Source organism: Corvus cornix, chromosome 1 (genome assembly GCF_000738735.6).
Source record: "Corvus cornix cornix isolate S_Up_H32 chromosome 1, ASM73873v5, whole genome shotgun sequence".
Taxonomy (NCBI): Eukaryota; Metazoa; Chordata; class Aves; order Passeriformes; family Corvidae; genus Corvus; species Corvus cornix.
The window spans coordinates 97,340,303-97,364,761 of record NC_046332.1 but is presented as its reverse complement, the minus strand read 5'-3'; the positions used below and the strand labels follow the sequence as shown (position 1 = coordinate 97,364,761).

Genomic DNA, 24,459 nt, shown 5'->3' with positions numbered 1-24,459 from the left:
TCTGATAATAAAATGTTAAAGAATGTGATTTTAATTATTCTGCCCTGACTCCATTTCATTTTCCTTTCATTTACATTCTTTCTCTAAAGTACACTCAAAGTTTAAACTTGTAGCCATTTTCATAACAGAACTGTAATTACTTTTAACCTCACTAATCAATTGCTGTTGTTGCCATATTCTGTTTCAGTATACATAAAATATTGTAATGTAGCTGTTAGCTATAACAGACCTTCTTGTCTGTGGTTGCTTCACATATTAATGTACCAAGAAGAAAAAATAAGCCTAAGTATCCTTCTTTTTCCCATATTAATCTACTCTTTACTACTTTTTTGGGCCATCTTAAGAGACAGCAGAAGGTCAAATTTTCATCTCTTCCACACACTGAGTCTTTGCTTCAAATCCATACCAGAATATCAGCTTGAATCTCCAGAGTCTTTATGTTAGGCAGGTTTGGGTTAAGTCCTCGGTGAAGCCCAATGTAAGTGAATATAAGAGTTCTGCCCTTTCCTTGTTGGCCCTCCTACATTGTACCTGTGCTTTTTGTCATCCCCTAGAAAGGTAACCTAGTTTGCAGGACTGTGCATGATATCAAAATCTTCTTACAGTTACTACATTAAGTTCTCCTTCCTTTTCTACATGTACACAAGAAATGTAATAGAGGAAAAAATTACAGTGGGAACTGGGTGTTTAATTCCATACACTGAGCCATTGAGCTCCACTAGAAGTGTATCATTGGTGTTTATGAGAGATTTCACATTTTGTGGATTGTTTTCCTAACAATTTTTTGTGGGGTTTGCTACCTTTTTTTTTCTCTTTTTTTTCCCCCCCTGCGAAGTTCACTTGATAAACAAGCAAAAATTTTTTTCCACGCCCTCCCCCTACACAATTTCCCGCTCCTTTTGGTAAAGTTTCTGTGAAGTTCTGGCTCTCAGTGCTAGACTTTAAGGTATTTAGTTTTCAGTCCAGTCATCTTGACTGTCGTGTCACCACATGACATCACAGCTTTAAGGAAGAACATGTAGCTGAGTTTACATTGCATCAAAGAATCCTGGTGCTGGGATTTTAGCTGTCTGAGGTTGGTCTGTGTCCTGCTAAGTGGGAGAATGTTCTAGATGCCATTATATACAACTAGCCAAAGAGAAAATGGGCAAGCTTTTGAAGTTCTTTCTCTCATTTTATTATTAGTACAGTTTTATAAGTGTTCCCATCTTGGGAGTAGGGATAATTAAACAACTGACCTTTGTCATACTTTATCAGTACTCCTGACATTAGATCAGACCATTATAATCTTTAAACATAATAGTAAATAAAGACCTTGCATATACCAAAAGCCTTCTAAATTGAAGCTGAGTAACTGAGATACAAGCATGTCATTTTTGGTACCATTTCATTCTTACTGTGAAAACCCCTTTCACTGGTAGGGCTGTATTAGCTCTCCATGGCCTCACTAATGTTCTGACTCTCTTGGTCTATATCACCCTTGGGTTTATGATGGGAGAAGAAGATCTTTGTTTCAGTTTTCCGTCTTCAAAACATTGGGTTTTCAGAATCTGATGAAGGTCACATCTGAGTTATTACTTACAAATCCTCTACCAAATGGAATTCAATTATGCTATACCTCATACGTGACTTTGGCTGTTTCATCATTTTCTGTCCACTCCAGGGGCATCTCTTTCCTATCATTGTCATAGCTAGATTTAAATTCCTTCCACAGTTTTACTTCGATATCCTCCCTTCTCCTTGGTTGTTTTGCTTCAGAAAACAGACCATCAGTAGTTTTTGTGAAAGTCTGCTATCTACTTAAGTCTAATTAGTACAGACTTTCTAATGCCTTCTGCTTTATTTTGCTTTACTGGGGTGACCTTTCTGTACAAAAAGGTTCATTAGTTGTTTTGTTGCTTTTTAAACTAGAGTAACACTATACTGAGTACAGTATTTTTGTAATCTCATATACTTCAAGTATTTTGACTGTTCAGATTATGAACATCGATTTATTTCATGAGCAGTATTTTCTTTTTAACTGCAAATCAGTGCCTGTACCAACTAAAACACATATTTGTTTTAGAGTATTTCAGTATTAAGTTTATAGAAAAATCTGAGCATCCCTTCTCTTAAAGCCATGAGGTAACGGATTCAAGATTCTTCGAACCTAAACTACTGATACCACACATTTTAATCGATAGAGCACTCTGCTGAGAGGTGTATTTAGGTCTTTTTGGACATTTTTTTTTAAATGGCTGGATTATAACTTACATAGAAAAGCAAGTAAAAACTACTCCTGGAGGAGATGCAAATTCATCTTCTATATCTCACTCAGGTTAGGTAGGTACAGAGCCAGTCCTGCTTGACGTACTTTTGAGAATACTCAGAAGCAGATAGAGAAATACGAAAAAGAAACAAAAAAAATGCCTTAAATATTATCTAGGACATGACATTTATGGCTTGTCTGTATTTTGGGACTTCCATGGCCTTTGGGAAGTAGTTCCAGAAGCAACATGCCAATTTTGCTGAAGTCCCACTGTCATATGCTCTGCTCTGTGTGGAATTAAGCTCTGGTTTTTAGGTGTCCGGTCCTATTGTCAGAATAGAGGTAGCCCATAACCTGCTGAAGTAATTTGGTCCTACAGACCTCTTTGAGCTTTGCCCTCAGCCCTCTGGCATTACATTTCCCCACACTCAAAAATGCATTGCCTCACTATATTTGTGTGCTTCACTTCTGGGAAATGTAGCAAGATTCTCGCTTGATCTTTATATAGAAATATTCTAAATTGGTGTCCTGGTTTTTGTGGAAGTGGAGCAGACAGAGAGTAACAAAGTAGAGATTTAATAAAACTGAAATAATTTAAATTGAGGAATACCTGATAGATTTTAGTTTGTCCTTCTCTATATAACTTTTTGATTTCCATTTAGGTAATAGTAACATTATGGTTACCTTAAGAAAGAATTTCCTTAAGTTTGGTAGTTTAATTTAAAATAAACAAACAAAATGAAAAATCATATCAGATTCAAAGGGCTGAGAAAGTAAAATTTGGCCATAAAGCAAGTGAGTTTCAATTGAAGCTGCATATAAGGCAAAATGTTCAAGTTTATATGTTACTTGTGACAACTATTAAAATCTTAATTTTTCCCTCTTTCTCTCACGTATGTAATTAATAATTTGCTACTTCCTTATTATTAGTCTTTGGTTTTATTTTAGGTGTTTAATATTGAATTAAATACAGCTTTTTGTTTTGTTTTGTTTATAATCTCATCCTCCTAATAGGATCAGATACATTTGCAAGTGTGCAATGAAAAGTGCAGTTTGAATGAACATTTCTTTCTTTTCAACTGAAACTATCTATAAGTACTGTCAACCCTGCTAAATGTTGATAAATTGTTGCCAAACAAGATGCTCGATGAAATTGCCAACTACAATTGCTTGTTGGAAGCAAGGCACATAGCACCAAGGGAATTGCTGAAAGAAAATTCCTCTCTTGCAATATTTTCCTAAGCATTCACCATTCACTGTTGAGAACAGGAAAGTGGGCAAGACAGATCTTTAATCTGACCACAGTGTTCTTATATAACATACCAGAGGACTATATTTACTTTGATGTAGTAACCACATGGGGCACTCTGTGGGTTACATTCAGTGCTGTCCTTGGATTTTGTGCATATTCAAACACTGCAGGAATATAAAGAATGTGAAGTATTATAGAGAACTACTGGTAGATACTGTGCCTGTTTAAAAGATCATCGTGTTAACATTTTTTGTTCTTGGGGTTATAAATACGGTCCATTTCCTTATTACTCTTCAGAAAATTTACAGAGCATTTCCCTGTAAAATCTTATTTCTCTTTTTTGGTCACTGTCTAAATTCTTTGACTGAATTTCAAACGAGTGATTTTTCAACCACTATGGACAGTTAATTCTTTATTTCATTTAGGTAAGAAACTGAAATAAGATCATTTGGATTAAAGATACTATTATTTTCTGAATTTCAGCAAATTTAGCATAGTCATTATAAAGCACTGTAGTTAACTAAATAGTTTCCTGATCATTCTGTGTATTGCAGAGGAACAGACATCTGCTGGGAAACCACAGAAAGGACTGGTAGATCCTTACCCGACCTTTCAAAGAAGGAAAACCACTCGTTTTCTTAAAATTGGAACTCCTTTCTATCAGGACAATCAACTTCAGGTCAAAGTCTATTGGAAGAAGACAGGTTTGTCAAATTTTGCTTTACTGTTTTTTCTAAGGAGGACTCTTATCATCCATCTCAGAGTTGTAGAACATTAATACAATAAGTAATTAATAGTTGAATCCTACACCCATCCTTCCATCCTTTCATCTTCACATTAAAGGGAAACATTGCCTCTCCTCTTTGTGTTATGTCTGTGTATATGTCTTACAGAAGGAAATTACATGAATCAGCTATCCAAAAATTACAGTCAGTCATATTGGGACACTGAATCTTCACAGAGCTGGGACAATTTTTATTTTGGTAGGAATTACCTCTGTAAAGTTTTAAATAGCAGAATTTGGCCTTACCCACAAAAGCTCTGAGGAACTTATGAATGTTTAGCTTTATGCCAAACTTTATCAGTCACCTTGATTGAGAACAGAATGGATAGTAGGTCACAACCAGAAAACATCTTGAAGTTACTTTTCTGCTAGGCTGCATCCGTCTGATTTTCAGAAAAATCTATCTAATTTTATGGTTTTGCCTTCCAATTTAAAGGCAAATGACATAAATTTAAAGTGTCTATTCATGTTCAGAAATCAATAAAGGGATTTTCCTTTCTTGTCCTCTAAGAACATATGGGTTGCTCCAGCTTAGCCATAACAGGTTCATATGCTGTTATTTCAAAATGTGCTCACACTATTCATTTTTTAACTTAGAGCAATCTACATGTGTATCAATACCACTAAATTAAATCCATTCAATTTTTGTGCTTGAAATAAAGGGCTACAAAGTGGACAATCATGTTTTCTTCTTGAATTTTTCAAAGAATTTCAGAAATATTTAAATGCTTTTGGGTTTAGATGTGTGCGGCAACACCCTGAATAAGGACAGGCTATATAAATGTTAAATTATGCTATGTAACATAGGAATATGTCACACTGGATATTGTGGCTTTTCAGAGGTATCCTTTGCTTCTTATCCTTTGCCTGCCTTTTTGAATGGTTACCTTCCAGGCCCTCCTATGTGAATTACTTTCAGACCTATCCTTACTCCTCCCTAAAACCTGCAAGCTTTGGTTCAGCTGACTACATACACATTTTGAATATTTGTCTGTGTCTTGGCTACACTAGTTTTTTTTTTTTTTCCTTGCTTTCCCTATTATGTTTCATTTTTCGGTTGTTTCATGGAAAGCTGGAACAATTTAAAGTTTAAATAAAAGTTGAGGCAATTTTAATCGGGAATATTCAGTTTACCAAAAAATGTGGTTTTCGTTATCCAAAGTGAGATTTGTACATTCTGAGCTTGTTTGGGACGGATCACCTTAAACTTTAGCCTCTGCAAGTGAGATGTCAACCCATTGTCCAAGCTCCTTTTATTGTTAGAAAAGAAAAACAGGTGACTTCTGAAACAATTCATCCCCCACAGCAGCAGGATTGCTCTCTGGAGATGTCTCTCTTCTTTACTGAGAGCAGAGGGGAGCCTAGGCAGCTCATTTGTAGAAAGCTTAGAGATGTCTAATGTCTCTCTGTAGCTGAGGTTCTACTCTTGGCAGTCTGTGTTGAAAAAAATGAGGGACAGGATTCAAAGAGGAGGAGACAATGATGTCTCCCACAGGCGTCAGATGGGGTTGTGCAACTCACAGTCTGCAGGCAAGATTCAGCCCAGTGGAACAATCAATCCAGCTGCAGCTATTTTCCTGCCAGCCTGCTGCCAGAAGAAAGATCATGTGTCCTGTGACCAAAATGCCAGCACCCCTACTGAAATTCACCTTGTGAATACTTTTCCAAAGTTAGTTATACTTAATGGAGGGAAAATCCTGAGCAGAACAGCAATATTCTTATTCCAACGCAGATATCTTGAACTAGGTGTCCACTATTTATAATGGTATTATAACATAGCTATTGAGCTTAGAGGCATTACACCATAGAAACCTAAATGTTTCATATAAATCTGGAGCTGCATCTCACTGTCTGCTACATACCGGGAGGTAATATTTGTATTAGAGGCTATAAATATCTATAAAAAGAAATAAGGCAGTCAGCATCCTTATAGAGACTCATAGTTTGGAAATAAGAGGATTTCAAGGTGGTATAATTTCCAGAACTGAAAATGCCATAGACAGATTTGTCACCTGTCAAAAATGACATGGATTTACATGCTGTCACCTTGTGCCAGGGCTGTACTAGCTGAGTTGCTGAGTAGCTGACTGTACAGCTGACTCATGTTGTGTGAAGCTGTGTGCAGCCAGTCACATAAGGGGACACCCAGAAGCCCATTTTGGTCCTGGGCTGGTGGCAAGTTGTGTGAGGGGTGCTGGGGTGTTTAGGTACGTGCCCCAGCCATGCAGTGGAAGATGCCTTCATTTGTCTTGCAGAACAAGCAGTGATAGCAAAGGTGTGTGAGGAGGGGCAGAATATGGTGGTTCATCATGCTTACCTTTTTTTTTTCCTTTTTAAAAAGAAAATATCAGTGTTCTGAGTGACAGCACATGCAGTAACTCAGCAGGAGCCATTGCCTTGTGTGAAACTAAAATATAGCCAATTACCTGCTCCCAAGAAGCCAGCAGCTTCTACAAGCCCTTGCAAGAGTTTGGAGATTATGTAGTGCGTGGATGAGGTACTGTAAATTTGCTAGTGACAATTTACTGCAGAGCAGGTCTGTGTGACCGTGCAAGGAACACAGCAGGAAAATCACATTGGCTGTGTCCCATCTTCCTGACAAACAGCAGTTGCTGAGCCAGCTGTGTTGGTAACTGTACCCACACATCTTTCTCCTTTATGAACTGCACTGTCTTAGGTTGTGTTTAGGGATTTGTAGGAGGTATTAGAGTGCAGCGAGTATAATACTGAAATTCTGAGAGAGACCTTACCTGAGCCTGCTCAGTGGCATGGCATCTATTTCTATTGTAGGTAGGCAATCAGAGTTCAAATTGTTCCTGACAAAAAATTGGCCTGTTTGTCTCCTATATGGTGGGCAAACACAGAAGTCCCTGTTGATTGCACTAATGTTCTTTTTTGCGTAGTTTGCTATTAAAAATCAACACTTTTTTTGGTGGAGAAACACAGCCATTCTACAGTCCTAAATTAGTATGTATAACTTTAAAACAGAAAAATTAAGAGGCCAGCATGAAACCATGTGAAATAAGTAGGTTGATAAGCGTAAGAGTTACTATGATAAAAAATAATAATTCAAGAAATAAACGTCTCAAGCTTAAACATGTTGGACATTTGTAAATTGATCAAATTTCAGTTGGTTATAGTAGTCTTTGCTTTATCTGGTTTGGTTTTCAAGTATTTTTGGACTTTCTGTGTTAGACTTCATGACACGAACAAGAGATGGTTGCAGAGATGAAGAAATAAAAATGTTATTTAGATTTTGGATGGGCTTTTTTTTAGGTGAAGATTTAAACCAGTATGTTTTCACAGAATCACAGAATGGCTGGGTTTGGAAGGGACCTCTGGAGATGATCTAGTCCAATCTCCCTGCTAAAGCAGGTTCACTTGGAGTAGATTGCACTGGGTCATGTCCAGGCAGGTTTCAAATATCTCCAGAGAAGAAGACTCCACAACCCTTCCGGGCATCCTATTCCACTGTTCCATCACCCTCAAAGTAAAGAATTTTTTTCCTCATTTAGATGGAACTTTCTCTGTTTCAGTTTCTGCCCATTGTCCCTTGTCCTGTCACTGGGCACAGCTGAAAAGACTGTGGCCCTATCTTCTTGATACCCATCCTTAAGATATTTGTAAGCATTGATAAGATCCCCTCTCAGTTTCTCTTCTCTGAGAGGAGGTCAGAGAACAGGCCCAGCTCCTTCAGCCTTTCCTCATAAGAGAGATACTGCAGTCCCTTAATCATTTTTGTTGCCCTCCATTGGACCTGCTCCAGGGGCTCCACGTCTCTCTTGTCCTGAGGAGCCCAGAACTGGACACTGCACTCCTGATGTGGCCTCACTAGGGCTGAGCAGAGGGGCAAGGTCACCTCCCTCAACCTGCTGGCAATGCTCTTCCTAATGCCCCCCAGGATCCCATCGGCCTTCCTGGCCACAGGGACACACTGCTGGTCATGGCAGCTTATTGTCCACCAGGACCTCCAGGTCCTTCTCCACAGAGCTGCTTTCCAGCAGATCAGCCCCCACCCTGTACTGGTGCAGAGGGTTGTTCTTCCCCAGGTGCAGGACCCTGCCTTTGCTGAAATTTACTGAACTTTGTTCAACCCTACAGTTGCCCTTGTTATGTTGAAATAGTGTCTTTTAACCGTAATGAAAAGTTTAAGAGCTGCTGTAACAGCAGTCTTTCTTTTAGTAAAAAAAGAGTTATTAGTTTTCTATATTAATAACTGCTCAGAATTTTTTATTGTATTCCTAATTCAGTGGTCGTACCATTCTATGCAGACCAAAGATTTAAAATTTTTTTAAAATTTCCTCTTAAACTGAGATGGCTCTCTATAGGAGGTTTTTACTATCTCCCAACACTAGCCTCACAGCATACCACAGATTACAGAAACAGAATGAAAGATGTGTGTAGATTGCTTATATCACTTAAGAAACACAAACATGCTCCTAAGGTTGTTTTAGATTATTTCTTTATTTTCATTGGTCCCATTTTAGCTGAAAAACTATTTTACTTTTGAATTTGAATCATTTTACTCAGTCTAAAGAGCTAAAAATAGGTCAGAATCATAGAAGAATTTTAAATGGGCTGGAAGGGACTTCTGGATGTCAGCTGGTCCAACCATCTGCTCAAAGTCAAACTGTGAAGTTAAATTGAGTTATTCAGTTCTGTCTGTAAGGCCCTGTAACAGATATTGTCATTGTTTTTTCAATGACAGGGAATTTATCCTCCATCAATACCAGCCTGCAGAGGCCATGTAAGTTTATTGCAATGTGCCTTAGGATTTCCAGAAGGTATGGTGACGTCTCTTGACTATTCAAAGATAGTTCTTCCATGGCTGTGACGATGTATTCCTCAGTGAACTTTGCAGATGTGAACTTTGCCTCTAGGAAGGCAGTGAAAAGAACACAGTGATGACATCAGGGCTGAAGCTCTTGGTTTTATATCATCCTTCTGAACAGAATTCATCAGACCTCTGTCCTGTGCAACAACTGCACCAGAGGGGGTGTTGCAAATTATTACCAAACTGACTTTGTTATACAGTAAAGGAGTGACTGCATATCAGTACTCAGAAAGTGAACAGTGTTTGAATAAAAGTCTGAGTAAGGGGAGGGATTTCCATACATAAGCATCACAATGCGCCACAATTTGGTAAGCAGGAAAGTCTTATCTGGGCCTGTTCTTCAAGTCCCATTAACTTTAGTAAGCATGAGGCACGAATGGAATGTAGAATTTGGACTTTACATTAAAATAAAGCTCTTTCTGAAATAATCTTTCCATTTGAATACTTTGGTATGATGACAATAATCACTTCAGGATGTATGCTAGCAAAAATATCTCCACACTTCAAGCAGTACAAGGTACTTAGCAAATGCACATGATATTGCTAGACAGAATCATCCAAAAGCATGTTGCATATGAATAGAATAGCTTCTTTCTGAAGGAAAAAATGTCTTTCCCTTGCTGCCTCTCATTTAGGCCTGGGATTAGAGAAACAGTACATTCCTTAAACAGCATGAATCCCCCTTTTGTAAATGAAAAGTAGAATGTGTTCATGGCCAGATTTTTTGGCCATCTTGATGTGTGAAATTAGAAATTGTCAAGAAGTGGAATCAAATTAACCAAATCACTTTTAACTCCTTGGTGCTGAGGTCACAGAGTACCATCCATTACCAAGAATGGATGCACTCTTAAACCCCTGTTTAAAAGGATTAGATACTTAGGATGATTAAGAACCTCAGTAACTTGTGCAGTAATCAAGACTGAAAGAGTGAGAATAAAAAGATGCTTAAGTTTTCTCTGTTTTTCTGTGGTTGGGCAACTAGAGCGGAGTGTTTGACTTAGCTGAAAAGCCTCCAAGTTGCTGCAAATCTGTGTATGAAAATAAAATTTTGCCCGCAGACAGAAGCAAAAAAATCCCACCTTTATGAATTCTCCACATCAATTCTCATCACTTGCTGCAATAATTATAATACACTAAAATATCAGAATGTAATTTCTTTCCAAAGCACTTGTCACAACAATATTTTCTAAGTCATTACTCTGCCTTCACTACCATTTTCTTAGTGCCTGTTATTTGAGTATAATACAACTCTCCTTGCTCGGGTAAAGCTTTAGTTTCCTTTTCTTTGAATTGTCTACGTGCATTTACTTCCCCTGTTTAAATTAAACATTTTAAGTACTTCTAGATATTTAAAATCAATATATCTGCCCCTTGGTTTTGCTTAAAAAGACAAATATTTAAAATGCATTAAGACTTGGCTTCAGGCTTCTTTCTTTGTGTTTCTGTAAATGCTAAAGCAGAAGAAAAAAAGAACACTTAAGGCAGGGAGAGGCAGAGAATCCTCCATTGTCTGATAAATCAACCAAACAAGAATAATGAATTAAATTACAGAGCAGAATAAAAATGCAAGGCAAGGCAAAGCAAATAGAGAGCTAACACAGATGCTTTTAAACCCAGATCTTAGGAAAACAAAATTAACTTTCACTCAGTTCAGGGACATAAATGAAGTGACTCTGTGTGCTGACTCTTTCTTTGTAATAAGGTATTTCATATGGCAGGTTTTAAAATGAAAGCTTTCCCATTGATAACACATACCAAATGGTCCTTTCTCATGGAAGTAGAGCCATTGAAGGTGAAGATATCCTTCAGTGGCAGAGTTTCCAGCTTTTACTGTAAAGAATTCCTCAGTACTTGCTTAACGCCAAAGCATTATTTAGTTTGGTACTAGCTGTTGCACTGGGCAGATTAGTGTTTGAGCTGCTAGCCATATTCTAATTACTGATATTCAAGCAGTAAAATACTTGTACTTCAAGAAACACTGTGGTCCAGATGGTTCTTTCAACAAAATGACGTGACTGTTAATTGTAGTGAAGTATACGCTAATATATTGCCCTCAGACTTCCATGGGAATACAGAGACTTTGTCTCAGCAGTAGTTGCCTGTGTGGGCATAATGTGCATTAGTATTTAGGGATTTAATTAGTAAAGCTGGCTCTAAGCACAGGACCCTTCAACTAGATCACCTCTTTAGAAACGCACTAGTAGATATTACAGAATCTGCTTTTCCACATGTGCTACATCTGACTCAGATGCCTGTATCCTATGGGCTTCCAGGGCATTGTGCCTGGGAGAAAGATAGTGCTGTCAGCTTTAATTATCATGGGAAATTATTCTGGAGTTAACAGAACATCCTGTCAGAAGTGTCTTTGTGGTTCCTACTCCTCCCTAACTTTGTCTTACTCCTTTACTTTGTCTTAATGTAGTTTCAGGAAAAATCTCTTTGCCCTTTTGAAGAGGACGAAAAGAGGAGCATCTGACTGTCTCCAGTTCTGCTTGCTTTACTTTTTGAAGTGCCTATAGGACTCTGACTGGTTTCTGTCCAAATGTGAAATACTTATAACACTTGTTACTGGTGGGAGTCATGATAAACATCAACCACAAATAATAGAATTTGGTGAAGCAGATGGTTTTCATATTCTCAAATAGCCTGTAATTGATTAGTGGGGCCAGTTATAAAGTTTTAAAATTACATTTACGGTGGTGGCAACCTCAGTGGCACTTCTCCTGCAAATGGGACAATATTGGAAAGTCTTTTCAAAGGCACAGTTTACTGCATTTCTTCATGATTTCACAGGCAGAACAGAAAACCATTGCTTGTTGCCTTGCACTTGCTTCCAAACCTCCATACCTTTCAGGGTAGGTGGTTAAAGCTCTTGGTATGAGAGATTTAGAGGCAAGTTTGTCCAACTGTTAGTCTCAGGAATGTAATTGGAATTGATTCAAAGTCTGCCAGGAAATCAACTAATCACAAGTCAAATCAGAATGACCCACTGTGTTCCCAGAGCACAGACAGCACAGAACACTGATTTTACTTAACAGGCACCCTCTGATGTCTGCTGAAGGCTGTACTGGACTGGTTTGTACATTTGTACACTTTGTACATTTAAACCATTTATTGCTTCATTTTAAAATTTATGTATGACCTGAATTGTACTCCAGAACATCTTTAGTCATTGTGAAAATGTTTTTATTTTGACTTAATTTATGCATTTAAAAGAAATCTTCTTTTCATTCTTAAATTTAGTAACTGATAGAAATGTAAGCTTGATTTCTTTTGAACTTACATTAAAAGATCAAATAGAAATATAATTGCAAATTACCTGGTCCATGAGTTCAATCCAAAAATAGACCATCATTAGGTGGAATGCATACCTACAGTCAGACTGCAGGTACACATTCAATATTCCATTGCAAAATCACTTATCAAGACTTCACCCACTTGAAGGCGTTAAAAAAATTAACCGGCCAACTAATAAATAATCTCTTGCCTGATTTTTAATTCTTTAGGAAAATACAGATTTTCAAAACCATCATCTGTATGTAACTTCAATAATACTGTCTGACTAGTACACTTTTTCTGGATTTCTAATTCCTTCCTGAGTATTACCACAACCTGTAAAGTTAATTATTTTAACAATGAACACAGTATTTTCTATACATATATGCATACATATATAGTGTCACTAGACTTGTCAATGGCGACGTCTGATGTGAGGCAGTCTCAATAACAGAGGGGTAAAATGGCAAGTTTTGTACTATCCAAGTACAGAATCACAGAATATTCTGAGTTGGAAGGGACCCAGAAGGATCGAGTCCAACTCTTAAGTGAATGGCCCATATGGGGATGAAACCCACAACCTTGGTATTATTAGCACCGTGCTCTGACCAACTGAGCTCTTCCTCTCCTTTCCCCAAACTGTATCACTGGGTCATATTAACTCAAAGCCCTGTCTCACGTGCATACACTGTCACACCTGGAGCAATCCTACCGCTCCTACTGCGAGTAAAAGGTACTGAGGTTCAGCAGTTTAAAAGATACTTCTCATGAGCTATGGGCTAATAAGTACTCATGAGTGCTCTCTTAGCCTGCCTAAGTTCTGGATAAAGTATTGAGCTTATGATCCAGGAGAGGTTAACCTATCAGCAGGGAGTCATCATGCTTATGGTGAAGGTGGTTTAAACTAATGAGTGTCCTCTTGTAAACTGGGTCAATTTTCCTCCACATGCCTCTTTTTAACCTGTATTTTTTAATTAGCTAGTTTAGTAGGTGGCCATAAAACCAGTTGCATAAACACTACAAATAGCGGAAGGAAAAAGCACTATTTGAATAAGTAGAGTTGGAGGGAAAGAGACCAAAATAAGGGTATCTGAAACTGAAATTATAATCTAAGATGTCCCATGATGTATAATGAGTTGTTAATATCAGTTCGTTTTGCTCCTGTGATCATAAACTGGGTACAAAAATATCCATAGTAGTCTAGACCAAAGATCCTACCCAATAAGTGTTCTGTTTTTGGCAGTGGCCAAAAGCAAATCCAAAGGAACATAAGAATAGGGCAAGAGTGTTATGGTATTTCTGCATGTTATTGTTCCAGCTTCAGCTACCTTCTAGTTAATGAAAATTCCTGAGCCCAATGTAATTTCACTGTGTTTATTCACTTCTGATGCATTTATCTTCACAATAATATCCAGTGTCCTATGAGGGTCACTAAGTTTCAGGGCATCTGAAACATCATGAGTGATGGAGTTTCAAAGTTTTAAGTGCTTTCTCTATGTAGAACCACTTTTTTTTTTTTTAAAGCCAATTCTTCTACATTTATATGAATCCTAATTCTTGCTCTGTTTACCTTGTCTGTATGCACATGATTTTATAGATAGATTTTATAGATATTTAACCTGGTTTTGCTTGTTCTTTTTCTCATAGACTCATCAATCTTAAACTGCAGATTTAGAAACTGCATGTTAATGCCATAAACTTTTTGAATACCAGTTCAGCAAGGCAACATCCTGGTGTGGCATTCCATAATGCATATCAGGAAAGTCCAGCTTTGGAACTCTGTGGATCACTGTAGATGCATGCAAACCCATCCATATACGGCTTTTGCATGAGGTCTGAGAGAGAAGGGAGTAGCTGGTGCCTCCCTGCATCTCCTCCCGCTGTGGAATTAGGGGCAAGATGAGTCTGGAACTGGGAGAGATTCCAAGATTACTTACCCTCAGTTTAGTCAGCTTACCTTCATTATAGTCTGCTCATCTGAATTATTGTCCGCATTTTTCAATGTTACACAGAAGGCTAAAGTTAATGGTAAAGCACCTGGTGACATTTTCAATATATGTATAACCTTGGCAAGCCTTGGACTTGTTTGTTTGGGTTTTTTTCTTTTTCATTAAATTCAGGTGCTTTGATAGCTTTGAAAATCTGGCTATGAGGGAGTAATGTAGAAAGCCTCTATTCAGGCTACAAGCAGCTATTGTGAGACTTGGAGCTTACAAGAGGCAAATTTCCGTGTAATGGAAAACCAGAATGAGATCCTGTTGAACTCACTTTGTATAGGATGTTGTGTGTGGGAAAATAAGTAAGGCTAGAGGTAATCCGGCTTAGAGATGATCCCAGACTTAAATCCTTCAATATAAACAGCTTCAGACCTTGAGGTTTCCTAGGTCTAGATATGGACAAAAATACTGTGTCTCAGGCCTGTCTTTAAATTACACAGTAATTGTTAATATCATTTTTGGAAAGGCTTTCTGTTCTATTATACTAAGAATGTGTTCTATAGAAAGAAAGTTTGTTTTAAATGGCATAATATGAGAAACAAAATCTTTGTGATTTAACTGAAGCTGCTTATATTCCATGTAAGAGCAGGAAACAGTATAGTTTGTCTTGCTAAGAATTGTTTGTTGAGTGAAGTTTAAATGTCAGCTGAAGGTTTTGGTGGTTTTTTTAATCATACTGCTTGAATAGGTGATTATTAAAAAGCTTTTTTTCTCAAGAGATGTCACGAGTACAATGAATTTCATAACCAAACAAAATTTTTTTTTTACACCATAGGGTGAATCAGTGCAGAGGAAGCAAAAGAGACAGAGCTGTTATCATTTAATTTTTTTCAAGAGAAGTCACCTAAAATGCCTGAGACAGAACAAGTAGTTTTTACAGGGAAAAGGGGAATGCAGAGAGACTTGCAAAGCATTATCACATCAATGCAGCATTTTAACATTAGTTGAAGGTAGTGTTTACCTCATTTTGCGTTTGCTAAACTACCATGAGTAAAATAGCACTTGTTATTATAGCATTATGTCTTGTCCTATCATTAGCTTCAGATTGCAAATGTTGGACACCATGAATCAGAATAATATAATGGCTCATGAACCAATAGATGAAGAAATAAATAAGTGTTATGATCTAGTCCTGACTGAGATCATATTTTGCTTCTCTGCAGTACACTGAAGTATCCCTTCCCAAACTGGTCTTCTGTCATGCTGTTATTACAATGCAATAAATACCATGTGAATCACTTCACGCTGATCATGTCTTCAAAACTGAAGAAACTAGTAGTAAATAACACTGCTTCATTTGTTCACTTGGATTTTGCCCATATTTCAGCCTTCCCTGCATATTTTCCGGGACCTCTCCAGCAACTGAATTTTATCAGAAAAAGCATTAAAGGAAAATTGTATATTGTAGATGTCTTTGTAATGTGGAAAACTATGTTGGTCCAATAAACAGAGGAACACAAGCCTGAGAGAGCAGCGGACACTTCATAACGTTCTATCTCAAATATTTGCTTTATAGTTTGTGGTGTGGAAATGCAGGCAGGTGATGCTGCAGAGCAGCTGCTGCTGCTCATCCTTCTGCTGGAGTGGTGGGTTGGAATCAGTGCTGGATTGTAGTAGGTCGCCAGCTGTAAAGGTGTATCAGGGGCTACATACTGGGAGGAGAAAGAGCAGGAACATATTTTCAGGAAGCTTTTGACTTGTACACATCTTTGAGCACTTCAGAGTTGATCATGTTTTACTACGTGCAAGGCATCATTAATTTTACCATTTACCATTGCTACACCTTCACCATTCAATACAGTGAGGTAAATATATTTTTCCTCGATGGTATGTTGACACAGGATTTATACAGAGCTCTGAAAAATCATACTATGACTTCACAGTAGAAACAATTAATGTATTTCATGTGCCCTGAGCAGATTCTGCTCTGTGTTGTGATATTAAATATAAAATATTTTCCCCTTACTGTGGCCTACTTTTAGAGCAATAATGCTGCAAGACACATGATCCAGAAAGGAAATTACTTAATTTTTTTATATTTCCTTCTTCCTGTTAGTCTAAGACCATCAAAGACATGTTCAAGACCATCTTTTAACTATAGTTTTGATGGTCATTAGTGTCTTAATCTTGCTAGGTTCTAAACTTTCTGGCCTGACCCTTTAGCTACCCTTAACTATTGAAGTTAACGCAACTGTTCATATGCCTAAGTGCTTTGTTGATTAATGGCCAGTGTGCTCAGAAGCTTGTAAGAACAACCTCCCCAGTATGCAAAGAAAAACAAAGAACATGTGACCAGTCACAAAAACTCATTGTGGTTTGCTATGTGAAATACCAGATCTAACAAAATACAATAAATTTAAAGGTGTACCTGCACACAGAACAAATTATTTCAATAATTTTATTACTGAATAGTTTCACAGATATTTCATCCTCCTTACGGCATTCTGTGTGAAGAAAGGTTAGCTCTGAATGAAGACAGCAGGCTTACATATGGCTCATTATCTTCCAAGCTTTGATAGCAGCTCCTTTTGACGTACAGTTAGCATATTAATTATATGTATATATTTTGGAGGGAGTCAGTTTGTTGAGATATCTTGACAAAAAATACAGAATGTAGTTTCTTTTTTTACTGAAATACTAATTTCACAGCTGCTAGTTATTTGCATTAAATTAATAATTTTATGCTAGCAGGTAAAGGTTTTCATATGTCTTATTTTATAATATTTACTTTTATACTGTCTTTTATTCTAATAGGAAAATCTGTCAGACACTGCATGTTAATTATTTTCAATCCTGTCATGATGCAGAAATCAACTTGATGTTACCGTGTTTATTGATGCCAGACATTTTTATTGTAATTAAACCTTAATTTGAGCTGCTGCTGTTGAACACGTCTGCTGTGAAACCTTGTCTTCCAGCAAATCCCATTTGATGTTCCTTTCTAATAAGTTTTTGTAATTTGGTTGCCTGCATAATAGTGCTGTCACAGCTGGTATTAATTGGCATTTTTGTACCAAATAGTAGAGACCCACATCAGAATAACATACAAGAGCTGAAATACTTTTACAACACACACTGTTATCATTTGCACTACTTGACAGGGGTGGAATAGAGATAAGAAGCCATGAAGTGCTTTACCTAAAGACCTCAAGCAAACCAGTGCAGAAGTAGCCCCCGTTCCCAAAACTGCAGTCTGGTGCGGTTTTCTTGCTGTGGATCTCAGGATACAAAGAAATAAATACCTCTGTTTACCTGGTTTCCTGGAGTAGCTCTATATTGGTGGTGTTGGGCTGCCATGAACAAATTTCACTGCTTTTATGCCCATGCTATGCCAATTTTTCAGCTACAAAGCTTCAGTTCCTTATGATAGTCAATTTGGCACCCTCCTGGAACAGTCACTGCAATATAAAGGAGAAAAAAGTATTTGAGGCAGAAAAAGTAGCTGTCTGCAATAGCATGGTAAAAAAAAGAAGCCACATTAGATGAAATTATTCCTATGGCTGGCAGTAACACATTTGTACAAAACGGAAGAGTTTGACAAAGATGAGAAAAAGAAATCACCTTTACAATTTAGTTTATTTTAAATAAACTGTAGAACCATTTAAACCAGAAATTCCCTCTAGGGGAAGTTGCAGAGTTACCTGGCATTCTGCTGGATTATTTTTCTCAATGGCACTCAAGAGCTTTAAATTCTGTGGGGAGATGATGAGGTTCAGCCGAGGGCATTCCTAGTAACCATTGTGCAGCCATAGCTTAGGCTATGTTGCAGTATATCAATTTAAGATGCTTAAATTGTGCATATGAACCTGAAGTTTTCCAAGTGGCAAACAGATGTAGTTGGCATTGGCATTAGTAGAATTTTGAGCTGTTTTTAAAGTTTGAGGATATAGAATAAATGCACATTTTCCATCCAGAAAAATCTGAAATATATTTATTTGTTTTTTGTTAAAATGGATCTAAAGAGTTTAAGTTGGGGAGGGGAAGAAAGCACAAAAATCTGGTGAAGAACATATTTCTAAACACTATTGACAGCTTTGTGGAGATGATCATGTGAAAGGCAGTTTGGGGTAAATTTGAAAAGCATGCTCTGGGGCATCACCTGATCCATACATTTCTAATTAGAGATGTGAGATTTCTGTCCAACAAAGTTAGCTGCATACCCTTGTTGAGAAAAAGAGCTAAGTGTATGTGGGATTTTAAGAACATGGTCATGTGGTATCTGTATAGACATTTTTTCTTAAGTCCATCAACTCAGGTTCAACCTACTACAGTCCAGAAACAATTTACGCTTCAGAAAATCTACTTTAAAAACCATAGTCAAAATAATTAACATCAGCTATTAGTTTATTTGAAAAGATTAGATATGTGCATTTGTCTTACAGATCTAAAAGTCTTTAGCTTGGGTATCTGGAGGTAATTTCATTGTCAGTATCATGAAGAGATTTTTAAAGTAATTGTCCCGTATTGCCTTTTTTTTTTTCTTTACATAAATTTAAAATTAAAGCAATTATTTGAATTAGATGTCTGCTGTTCTTACTTATGTGGCTATTTTGTTGACTAATTTCACAAGCTTAGAGCCGCTCAAATGACTGCTAGTACTTATTATGTCCTTCAGGTTCAGTGTTTCTATACAAATATTTTGAGTTCTGGGAAATAACAAATGCTTGCTGCTTGTGCACACATCACTGTTTCTAGTGTCACATGATAGACATTCTAACCATGAGAACAGTGAAGTTAAAAAGCTTTATAAAGACTCCTAATTGAAAATTTAGAATCAAGAGAACTCCAGATATTCAAAAGGGGATTGATGCTGTGACATCTGAAGTATCAGGGAAGCAGTCTGAAGCAGTCTGGCAATTTCTTGACAGTGTTTTGTACTTATTTTAGAAGGGATAGCAGAGTTTTCTGATAAAGCTGTCCAAAATCAGTCCCATTAGGTAATGAATATTCTGTTCATATTAACTACTCAAATGACTTTTTGGAAACAGGTGTGGCTGTGGGCTCAGTGTATTAACCTTAGCTGAGCTTAATCCAGAACCCTTGGCTCTGGTGGCAGTGGCTGACATTCAGCTGGATCAGCTTGAGTAGCTCCTCCAGCACCTACCCCTCAGTTTGTATTGGACTGCTAAACCCAACAATCTAAGTAAAATTTATGGCAGTGATCTCGCTAGGATAGTGTGCATTGCTGAAAGGAGGGCTGGGAGAAGCTTTTCTTTTGCATGTGTTGTAAACACAATTCAGCAGTATAATATTTCATAAAACTCTAGAGCCATGATCTTTATGAGCAACTTTATAAGACAAGGCATATTTTCATAATTTTTCTCAATTTCTTATTGGGCTTTTTAGATAATTTCATGCATTTTGCCTCCTTTTGCTTTTAAAAATACTAGAGGTAATTTCTAAAACAATCTTGTCATTTCATGTGCATACTTCATGCATGCACACACAGTTTTTCAGGCTTCTAGCTTTATTTAATCACAAAATGCCCCAACTTTTCCTACTTTAAAAAAAGATTCTGTCTCAAGTAGGAGCTACTTCCTTATTGTATTTATACTTTATTGTATTGTTTTACATTGTATTAGTCAGACTTTAGGCACTGACAGGATAGATTTTTTAAAAGGAGCAAATTGTGTGGGGGTTGTTGTGAATTGTTTTTAATTTCTCTTTTGTAACACGTGGCATTTAACCAGTGTATCTTCAATTTTTTTAGATAACAACAATCATAAATATGGAGGTGACAATTGAAGAAGTTTTAGTCTTGCTGGCTGTCATGATGCCTTCTAGTTTATAACAGTTGATGTACTTGTAGATATGATGCAAAAACCTTTTTCAGATAACCTTTAATTGCATACTCACTGGAAAGAAAAAAAATCCTCTCTTTTCAGTATAGGTTGTTATCAGAATACCAGAATACTATCAATTTAAGATTCATTAGCTCAAATAAAATAAAGAAATTATGTTTTTTGAAAACCTTCACCCTACATTTATGGTACAAGCTGATAGATTTTTTAAAACATATTTCTAATTTTCTATATTCTTCTTTAACCTATTTCTATTTTCTTCAAGTAGAGAAGTTATCAGAAACCGCAGGTGTTTACAAATGTGTTACTAAGGATTTGCTAATGCAGAAAAGAAGTAGGAAGGAAGGAAGGAACTGTCTGGGAGTAGAGGCTCACATACTGAATGGAGGTGGACCTGCCTGAAAATACAAAGAGGGTTCCAATGTGGCAGTAGCTGCAAATAAATATTTTTTTCCCATCCCTGGTAGTGTACAAAGCCAGGTTGGATGGGGCATTGGGCAGCCTGGTCTAGTGGAAGGTCTCCCTTTCCCATGGTAGAGGGGTTGGAGCTGAGAGACCCTTAAAGTGTCTTCAACCCAAACCCTTTGATGATTCTATGATTCTACCTTGAATTACATTTCTGAACAGAGGCCTAGTAAACCTCTACACCGATATGTCTGAATGCTGAGCTGTTGTAAGGTCTTGATGATTGGGATTTGTGTTTTCCCAGTTGCCTGTGTAGTGGTATTTTGTAACCCACCTTAGGAATGTGTTTTATCCAGTCTCTTACTGCTGGATAATTAGAAGGTTTAATTGGCTTGGATAAAGGTTTAGCCAAAGAAGAGTGATTTATTTATAGATTGCAAGTGAAAAGTATTACAAGTGAAAATACACATTTTGTATCTTTGCAAAGAGCAGTTCCACCCATGAAGATAGTTCAAAATAATCACAGAATGATAGAATGGTTTGGGTCAGAAGAGCCTTTAAGGATCATCTAGCAGGTGAGATTCGATAATGGAGTGAACTGGAAGAGATGAAATCAGATGAAACCTGCTTACAAATGCACTGTGAGTAGTTTTTGTCTTCATCCAATAGGCACATCAAGTGGGAAAGTTTGAAGGGACAAGGAAAAACACAGCCATGTCTTTATTTATTTTAAATGAGAGGGAACAATCACAAAGCAGGAAATGTACTTTTATTAGAGATTTCTTTTTGAAAGAAATATTGTTTCCAAAGAAATTGCAAAAATAATTAGCATGCATGTTGTTATGAAGATCAGCTACTGCAAAAATCTATTTCAAGGGGCCATTTCAGCTAGTTTCCTGCACTAGTTATTTTCTCTTTAGTATACAATTCTTTTCTTCTTCATCCAAACTGCTCACAGCAGTCTAATGCCAGATCAGCCCTTAAGGCGTCAGAGATATTTGTTTTCCATCGTGAAACCCACTGTCAGGCACATTAGTGGCTGTGTCATACCAAGCTAGTTAATAATAACAGACATAATTTTGCATTCCCTGTATAGAGAATGAAATCCAGAAAAATGTCAGGAACTACTTGCACTACCTAATGAGTTTTACTACTTTTGTCAATTCTTTATTGCTCTTTGTTTTGCTTCCTTATTCAAGCATTATTAGACAAAAAGCTAGAAGAGCTGGAAATAAGATGAAAGCTTATACTGTTGGTACTGCAGCAAGTTTTGTCATTGATTTAAATGGGAGTAAACTTAAGCCTTCAGTATTACTCATAAGAGTCAAGACTAGAATTTTATTTGGACAGATACAGAACAGGTTTTATAGCATATCCTGAAAGAAGAAAGCTCAGGGATTTACAGGCATTTTCACATATCTGCAGGCACAGATTTCTCAGGCACTGCCAGGCAGCAGTATTGCAGTGCTCTAACAATATAAACAGTCAGGCAGTTGACACAAAATCAGTCCCATTATTTGCAGGATCATTGGAAGTAGCTGCACTGAGATTTTTTTTTTGATGCTCAATTTAAATTCTTTTTTTTTTTAATGTAAGCAGTATATGGTGACATATCTGAAAATGCAATTTCACTATTTTAAAATTTATATCCATTAGCTGATACAAGGTTTGAATTACATTGGTGTATAATATTTTCTCCATTATAGTAAAGATTGCTTAGGTGGAGGAATTACCAACTCTACAATACTTAAAAGTCCTTCTGTTTTTATTCAGAGAAGCCAGAAGAGTTGCAATGGTGAAAATATATGTATAATATATGTCTTTTCCTCTCTTTTTATATCATTTAGATAGCAGCATGAATCAATTCCAAGTCCACTGGCTACTGGAGTCCTGTGCACACAATGACACCAAAGGACTTAGGAAAGTAACAGAGCTGACTTATGTAAGTCTCCATTCAGCCTTCTGCTTGACTCTGAGTAGTTCCTAGGCAGCAAGAGAAAGGATGGTTCTGTAACATAACACAATATGTGTTATACCCTGTTTCATGGATCAGTAAGGATGCTTTCTCTTTTATGTTCCTCTTTGGCAAAAAATAAAAATTGTGCATCTGGACTGGTTTGGGGTTGCTTGGATTTCCTAAATCCACACTAGGCTGAAATCTTTTATTTGTTTTTGTTGTTACGCAGAAAATGAGATCAGACGAACTCCTTAACTAAGTACTTATATACTTCTACGGCATATAGGACATGGAGCTTTATCTGCAATTAATAATGTAGGACTATAGCACAGTGCAAATACTGAACAGTAATAATAGTAATTAATGAACCAGGTTTTCTTTTAGACATGCAGGTGAGTTTCACAACGCTGAGGAGAATAATAGATAAGAAAAGAAGGACTGTAGGTGACAAATAGTAGATATTAAATCTGGAAGTTGAACAGATATCAGATGGGAAGCTAAGCTCCATGTAAGTACATCAGCCCAAATATATATTGCAGTGGCAGTACGTTGTACTTAATTTGTTTGCTATCAAGTGTCATCTGTCTCTGTAACACATTATTTGAACAACAGAGTAATGTGATTGGTGCATCATGATTGATTTAGTGTGTTATGGAGAATGGACAAAATCACAATTCACCTTTCCTTCTTACTCTGACCTGTACTACCCCATCAATTCAGGGGAATTAATGGCATGTAAAAGAGTAAATCAAAAGGCATAATTTGTCACACAGAATGGTGTTAGCTTGTAAGATTTACTGCTTCATGGGGTCAGCAAAGCAATATTGGAGGTGGATTTAAAAAATTATTTTGACATAATGTTATGATCATTTGCAATATTTCAAGATATGAACACTGGAGATAGGAGAAACTTAACATTTAAGAAGTTTATTTCCACTAGAGGTCAGGAAAGACTGTTTGGACATCTGTCCAAATGCATTGTGGGATTAATGAATTTACTTGCTTTCAATCATTTTTTGGTAGTTCATCCAATCTACTTCTCTGTGTTTCTTCTGAGGAAGAAGCTAACTACAAGCAAACAGACAAAGGCCGATGTACAAAACGTTTAGTGCTGGATATGTGTAGGTCAAGGAGTACAAAGGCCTTACACTTTCAGTGTTGAGCATTTAGGCCCTGTCATGATGAATAAAAATAGTCCTGTCACAATTTTAAGGAGACACCAAATCTGTTGGACCACTCTCCTGACAGGTGGAAGTCAGGGACTAAAGTCCAGTCTCAGCCCAATCTGTATGTCCCATCGAAAATGACCTTCCAAGTGAAGGTTAGACTAGTTTGCAATTAGAAAAAAGAGGGAGTTATGCAGAAGAACATGGGAAATTAGTGATTCTGAAGGGAATTAAAGATCCAAAAGGTAGTGAAAGACTTTTGACCTTAGCCAGTAAGGTTTTGTTAGAGATTTTTCCAGGATAAAAACCAACCAACCAACCATTTTTTTACACATATGATTTGTGCTAAAGCTTTCAGACTGTAATTTTCAAAAGTACTTCAGACAACAGTAAGAATTTAGCAGGACTCTTACACTTTGTGTAAAGTTTTCTTCTCCACTCATTGTCCTTAAACAGAGACTTGTGCTTTGTATTATTTAGCTGTGGAGTTTTTTTTCCTGATAAGAATATAGAAGTACTTAATGTACTGAAGTGGAAAAATATGCATCCATAATGCCATGCTGACCTTTAAATGTGCTTTTAAAAAGTTAAACATAGATGAAGCCTGTCATTTACAGCACCTTAACTCAGCTTTCTTACATTTATTTAATTCGATTAGCATTTATATCCTCACATTGCTACCCCCACTGCCATCGAGGGAGACTGTTCTAAATATTAGAAGTCAGTTGCTTTGATACGG

At 37.0% G+C, this 24,459-nt stretch overlaps 1 protein-coding gene across 1 annotated transcript in view; it reads left to right on the top strand.

Annotated features, from left to right (window-relative positions):
- Window positions 1–24,459, top strand: part of ANOS1 (anosmin 1) — a 134,503-nt gene that overhangs the window by 99,589 nt on the left and 10,455 nt on the right. Inside the window, exons 9-10 of the mRNA XM_039550253.1 lie at window positions 4,055–4,204; window positions 22,445–22,539. Of these exons, the coding sequence (XP_039406187.1) occupies window positions 4,055–4,204; window positions 22,445–22,539 (245 nt within the window). The remainder of the gene's footprint in view (window positions 1–4,054; window positions 4,205–22,444; window positions 22,540–24,459) is intronic.